The sequence below is a fragment of the Thrips palmi genome, unplaced genomic scaffold (genome assembly GCF_012932325.1).
Source record: "Thrips palmi isolate BJ-2018 unplaced genomic scaffold, TpBJ-2018v1 HiC_scaffold_16, whole genome shotgun sequence".
Taxonomy (NCBI): Eukaryota; Metazoa; Arthropoda; class Insecta; order Thysanoptera; family Thripidae; genus Thrips; species Thrips palmi.
In genome coordinates this window covers 7,140,280-7,147,001 of record NW_023144625.1, presented here as the reverse complement: position 1 = coordinate 7,147,001, position 6,722 = coordinate 7,140,280, and the positions used below count along the sequence as shown (strand labels likewise).

The 6,722-nt window shown below is 64.7% G+C and overlaps 1 protein-coding gene across 1 annotated transcript; it reads left to right on the top strand.

Moving 5' to 3' along the window:
- The first annotated feature begins 5,687 nt into the window (after positions 1-5,687).
- LOC117643115 (calmodulin-A-like) lies at positions 5,688-6,309 on the top strand. The gene has a single exon (XM_034381797.1). It carries the CDS (start codon positions 5,705-5,707, stop codon positions 6,152-6,154), a length of 450 nt encoding a protein of 149 aa, XP_034237688.1. The 5' UTR covers positions 5,688-5,704; the 3' UTR covers positions 6,155-6,309.
- The last annotated feature ends 413 nt before the right edge of the window (positions 6,310-6,722 follow it).

The window sequence follows — 6,722 nt, the reverse complement described above, 5'->3', positions numbered from 1 at the left end:
GTGACCCGGCCGGCCCGGCCGCCGTTGACACGGGCCCGGTCCGCACGTCCGCACGGACACGGACTAGACGCATCGCCTGGTTAAACCTTCGAGGCTTCGTGCCACTTCGTGCGCGCTGCGCCGTTTCTTCGATCGTCCAGCGCGGCCAGCGCGGCCAGCTGGGCCGGCGGGCTCATGCCGTAGAGTCGCCTCGTCGCTCTGTCTCCGTCCCACTTACGAGGCGGCCCGTAGGGCGCCTTGGGGGCGCGAGAGAGACAGGGCGACGAAAAGCGACCCGTCGCGATCGCTCGGCAGGGCCGGTCCGTCAGCAGGGCAGGGCAAGGGGGGCGCTTCCTGGTGGCCACTGCCAGCCCCGCCCCGCCCCGCCCCGCCCCGCCCCGCCCCGCCCTGCCCCGCCCCGCCCCGCCCCGCCCTGCCCCGCCCCGCTTCGCCTCCGCCACCTCCAAGTCGACTTTGAACCGGCGCTCGATACGATAAGCCGATTTGACACTTTCAGGCATATCGAGCCTCCCCGCACCGCACCGCACCGCGCGGGGCCGCGGAGGCCAGTGTCCCTCCAGCGCGGTTAAGTTGCGGCTAAATTTATTTCCAGACGTCGGCCAGGTGCTCCGCAGTGCTCTGCCTGAGCCCCTTTGCGGCACCGCACCGACCGCGCCGACGCGGCCCTGACGCCCTGCCTGACGTCTGTTTGTGTTTCGGCAGCCTCGCCGCTCCGCCGCTCGTCCGAGTCGGCCTGCGGCTGCCTGTGGCCCAGCAGACTGATTCCGAGAGTCGTTTTCGTCACTCTGTCTCTATCGCATTCATGGGGCTTCCCGTATGGGTGTGAGAGAGACAGGGCGACGAAAACCACTCTTGGAATCTCTCCGCTTGCCGCTTTGATTTGCTGTGGCCGCAACTGACAGTGGCTTCCACCCTGTCGGAAAAGCTGCAAAAGTAAACTGAAGTGGTCCAGGCAGCGGCTGGGATGGACGTAATCGGGTCTGTGACACGGCGGCTTGTGCTTGAGTTCCCCGCCGAAGCCCAATACCAGATTCCAAGCTTCCCAGCTTGGAGTAGCGGCGATTGATCGCAAGGCTTACAACTCTGGAATTATTGAGGCATGTCGCCGTCGCCCCGCCGCCCCTTGGACTTCCCCGGCGGCGCGGGGTATCGCCGGTGAGGCGGCCGTCGGCGCCGCCCGCGCCCTCTGCAGTGCCGTGCAGTCCCGGGACGCCGCGGGACGCCGGCCAGAGTCCCTGGGCCGAGGGGCATCGACGCGACGCGACGCGCGCGGCGCCGAGCCGAGCCGCCCGGCGCTCTACGCGCGGCGGGTGACACCGAGCGGCGCGGCCGGGCTGCTCCTCTTAAATTTAGCACCTCTATGCGTCACGGAGGAGCGGTATCAACCTGGGCCGCGCCTCGAGGTGAGGGACCCCGTCGCACAGTGGGCCAGAAGACCGGCGGAGGCGGTCAAGATCCCGGACGCGTTTTGAGCTTCAGAGTCGCTAAACAGAACTCGAACCGAACGTGTGACCCCACCAATGGATTCCAAGTTCGGAGAGCAATCCATTGGTGGGGTCATACGTTCGGCGCGAGTCCCATTTCGCGACTCTGGAGCTCAAAACGCGTCTCGAGTTTTGGCCGCCTCCACCGGTCTTCTGGCCCACTGTGCGCGGGACGCCTGCTCCAGCCGGTCCAGCTGGCGGCGGCCGAGGAGTGCGTGTCGACCAACAGGCTCCCTGCGACTCTTTATTGGCGCTCCCGATTGCGGCGTGATGGGCGATAAAAACGGCCCGTTTGACGGCGTCTCGTGATGGGACGCCGTCAAGCTGGCCGTGGAGCACGCCGTCAAGCACGCCGCGATGGCGCGCGCCGTTACAGGCCCGCTTAGTTCCGTCTTCTTGGGGATGTTCCATCAGCATTAGAACGAGCGCGGCTGTTACGCCTCTGTTACGGCGGACATTTATACCCGCGGGCACTCCACGCCACTCCGCCGCACCGCCGGGAACTAGCAGTTCCTGAAACGACACCTTCGCCGCCTTCGCCACGGCTGCAGCACACAATGGAGGGCTAAGAATAGGTGGCTTGGCCGCCGGGCCGGTCCCGCCTTCCATAAGGGCCGCGGTCCGGGGCCAGGCACGCCAAAGAGAGCGGCAAGGGGAACCACAGGGATTTTAATCAAATAAACCGAAGCCCTTTGGGGAAAAATGGCCCGGTTTGTGACTGCAGCGCACCGGGTCGCGCCGACGCCTCAGCCTCAGCACGCAAATTAGACCCTACTTGGCACGCGCGAAACCAGGGGGAGATAATTCAAAGCGACTGCTGCTTCTTGCTCAAGGTGTTGTTGGCGACGCGGAGGGAGGGAGGGAGGAGACCCCCGCTGCTGCCTGGCCGTCCTCTCGCCCGGTCCCGTCAGGCTTCGCAGCAACGCCAGTCGACTCATTCCGAGAGTCGTCCTCGTCGCTCTGTCCCTCTCGCACCTGTGCGACACGCCGTGGGAGTGCGTGAGAGACAGAGCGACGAGAGCGACTCTCGGAATGAGTCTGCAGACACCGCGAGGCAGCCAGGGGTACCAACATAGAGCAACTCGGCCATGCCCAGTGACGTCACGTGGGAAGGCTCTCGGATCGTAGACGACAAATGGACCGCGGCCACTAAAACCGAGGAAAAAGCGGCGAAAATACAATGAAGCAACGAAATCGCGTGCCAGAGACGGAGGAAAAAGGGGGGGGCGGAGCAAGATGCAGACAAACTCGCTGATTGCACCCCGGCTTTATTCTGACTTTGTTCCGCGTCTGTAAAAAAAAATATAAAAATAAAAAATTGATCCCCGATATTTAATCTCGTCTCGACTCAGGTCAAAGCCCTCGCCGACCCCGCGCGGCTCGACCGCCGTCTCCGTCTCCCTCGACGCCGCCGTCGGCGGAGAGTGAGAGAGAGAAAGAGAGACACTGCCTGGGGCGGCTTCGAGTTGCCGTCCGGAGGGTGCGACGCGACGCGGCGCGACGCGGCCTCTGTAACCAATCTGACATTACGATGAGAAATTGCCGCGCCGTGTTTGCCAAGTGCGAAATTAGCCCGTGCGGCGCACAGTGGGCCAGAAGACCAGTGGAGGCGGCCAAAACCCTAGATGCGTTTTGAGCTCCAGAGTCGCTAAACAGGACTCGAACCGAACGTGTGACCCCACCAATGGATTGCTCTTCGAACGAGGAATCCATTGGTGGGGTCACACGTTCGGTTCGAGTCCCATTCAGCGATTCTGGAGCTCAAAACGCGTCTAGAGTTTTGGCCGCCTCCACCGGTCGTCTGGCCCACTGTGCGGCGCCGCGCCGCTTCCTGCTTCTCCTTCTTTCTCTTCGCCGCCCTGCCCCGCCTTGCCCGCCTTGCCCGCCGCTGTTGTTCTATCGCGACCGGCGGCCCATTTATTTTCGGCTCGTTCCTCAAAGGAGGATCGCTACGGTTTTTCCTCCTCGTTATCCCCGGCGATTTTCGAGCGTCGCCAGCACACTGATTCCGAGCGTCGTTTTCGTCGCTCTCGCACTCACGGGCGTCGCCGAGAGGTGCGAGAGAGACAGAATCGGTCTACAGCAGCACCCCACCCCGCCCAGGGCAAGGTGCAGGCAGCACTGCCAGAGCGGCCAGGGCGGCGGGACGGGGCGGTCCCGTCTAGCCACAACACGGTGGGGAACCAGCCGGGCCATGCAGAAGTGCGGTTTGTAGCTCTGTCTCTCTCGCACCCGCACTCAGAGCTCCACGAGTGCGACAGAGACAGAGCGACGAAACGACTCTCTTCTGAATCGCCCGGCAGGACGCCGCGTTGCAGCGTTGCAAGGGCGGGAAGTGTGGCGAGGCTAGTTTGATTTGCCCCGCACTGTACCCGCAGGCCCCGCGACGAGACTGGTTCCGAGAGTCCTTTTCGCCGCTCTGTCTCTCTCGCACTCATGGGGCGTCCCGTGTAGGTGCGAGAGAGACAGAGCGACGAAAGCGACGTCATATTCGCGTCACCGTGACGAAACGCTGGCGAGGGCAGCAGGGCGGCCAGTGATAAGGTGCCAACAGAGGGCTGCTCCCGAACGGCGTCTCTCTCCCTCTCTCGCAACCGAACGCGACGCCCCGTGAGTGCGAGAGAGACGGACGACGGCATTGTTCGGAAGCAGCCTGAGGCCCGAGCCTCGGCCCGAGCTGCCGCTTCGGAACGCCGCCGCAACGCCGCGCCGACCGCGCCGCTCACGGCCAACGACAACACGAACATGATGGGCTAGACCAGGAACGGCCGTCTGCCTCTGCCGATTCAGGCCCGTCCCGCAGGGCCCGGCAGGGACGCAGACCAATTCCCAGCGGCGTTTTTCCTCTCTCTGTCTCTCTCGCACTGACAGGGCGTCCCCTCATTGGTGCGAGAGAGACAGAGGGACGAAAACGCCTCTCGGAATGAGTCTCCAGGCCGCGCCAATGTCCACAAAAGCGGCACACAGTGGGCCAGAAGACCGGTGGAGGCGGCCAAAACCCTAGACGCGTTTTGAGCTCCAGAGTCGCTAAATGGAACTCGAACCGAACGTGTGACCCCACCAATGGATTGCTCTCCGAACGAGGAATCCATTGGTGGGGTCACACGTTCGGTTCGAGTCCCATTTAGCGACCTTAGAGCTCAAAACGCGTCTAGAGTTTTGGCCGCCTCCACCGGTCTTCCGGCCCACTGTGCGACGGCCGGCCGGAGCGAGGCGCCTGCGAGGTAGGCAGTGCGGGGACAGCGCGGCGCGGCGGGTCGGCCTATCCCGAGCTGGACGGGCGCGCCGGGAGTCGTCGCGGTCTCGCCGCGAAGAGCGTCAACGCGACAGAGTCCCATCTGCAGTGACTCGTTAGCGGCTGGAGTCGGAAAAGTTCTGCAGGGTGGCTCACATTTGTTACAGAAGTTAGACTTATGGTTTTCATTAAATTTTACATTTTTATCGCCTTTTTCATTTTTCAGAATATTCAGGATTAATATGATTCAGCACCCTCTGCTTGCCTGGGGATTGCAGCGGTGCCATTCCGCTTTCGTTATTCACTCTCTCCGAATCGCCCCTTCCAATCAGTGCAGGCCGAATGCCTACTAAAAATAAGAATCCATTCCCGAGTCGACGAAGGTGCGCCGCGCGCGGCGGCATGTGCGCCACGCAAATGAAAATACTTAATGCAGGTGAGCCAGGTGGAGGGCCGACACGCTAGCCGCGCGGGGTATGTGGCCCCGCGGGGGGGGGGGGGGGGGGGGGAGAGAAAGCGCGCGCGACAAGCGAGTGGCCAGTGAGGCGGGCCGTGCCGGCCAGACGAGCTGGCAGCCCTGGCAGGCGTGCGGGCAGGCAGGCAGCAGGCTCATGTAGTAAATAAAGTGGCGCTGTGACATTTGCAAAACGTGGGTTTATTTTCGCAGGCCCGGGGTGCGGGGTGGGGGGGTTGGCGGGCCCCACGGGGTCCACGGCGCGGCGGGCGGGGCGGTCGGTGTGGGGGGACGCTGGGCCCCGCGGCGCGGTGGCTGGTCCGCCCGGTCTGGCGCTAGCTCCGCGGGCGCGGGCTGCGCGGGCTGCGCTAGCTTGGCGGCGTCTTCGCGTTGCAGTGGCCGGCCGCTCACCAGTGACGCCAGTTCGACATGGTGCGCGGCGCGCCAGTCGCCCCGTCGCGTGCGTGAGAGCGTGCGCGTGACAGCGAGAGCGTGACAGCCAGTGCGTGACAGCGTGACGGCGCGAGCGTGATGGCGGAGGCGCTGTCCAAGGAGCAGACGGCCGAGCTGCGCGAGGCCTTCAACCTGTTCGACAAGGACCACTCCGGCTCCATCACCAACAAGGAGCTGGGCTACGTGATGCGGTCCCTGGGCCAGAACCCCACCGAGTCGGAGCTGCAGGACATGATCAACGAGGTGGACGTGGACGGGTCCGGAACCATCGACTTCAGCGAGTTCCTGGCCATGATGGCCAAGAAGATGGGCAGCGGCGACACGGAGGAGGACATCCGCGAGGCGTTCCGCGTCTTCGACAAGGACGGCAACGGCTACATCACGGCCACCGAGCTGCGCATCGCCATGACCAACCTGGGCGAGAAGCTCACGCACTCCGAGGTGGACGAGATGATCGCCGAGGCGGACAGGGACGGCGACGGCCTCATCAGCTTCGAGGAGTTCGTCACCATGATGTCGCCCAAGTGACCCTGGCCGGCCTGGCCCCCGCCGGGGGCTTAGGTCTGCCTTCTATACCGGCCCGGCCCGCGAGGGCGGACGGACCGGCTTGTCCCTGGGGACGCCGTCGTCGCCGTGGCCGCGGCCACCTTCCACCTTCGGACTGTTGTTGTTGGCGGCGGCGTGCGGTGCGCGGGGTGGGCGGCGCAACAAGTGTCCAGCGCGGGGCCGCGGGGCCGCCGACCACGCGCCGCGCCGAGTACGTCGCGGACCTCGGCGCGCACCGTGCGACAACGGGCAAGGCAAGCAAGGCGAGCAAGGCGCCCCCCGCGGCGAGCGCGGCGCCAATCGGCTTGGTCGCCATCCAAGCGGCCATCCAAGCCGCCATCCAAGACGCCGACGGTGCCAGGACCTCGGCTGGGCAGGGCCCGCGACCAGCGGCGCGACCCGCGACGCCCGGCGACGCCCCACGCCCCGCACAAGGCCCGCCTTGAGGCCGCACCAGCTCGGAGATGAGGCAGGGTAGCGCCTCGCTGGATTCAGTGTGTTTTGTATGTGTATGAGTGTGAGAGTGTGTGTGAATATGTGTGTGTGTGCA

Excerpts from the sequence above, each read along its gene's own strand:
- LOC117643115 (XM_034381797.1), top strand. The coding sequence starts at position 5,705 with ATGGCGGAGGCGCTGTCCAAGGAGCAGACGGCCGAGCTGCGCGAGGCC.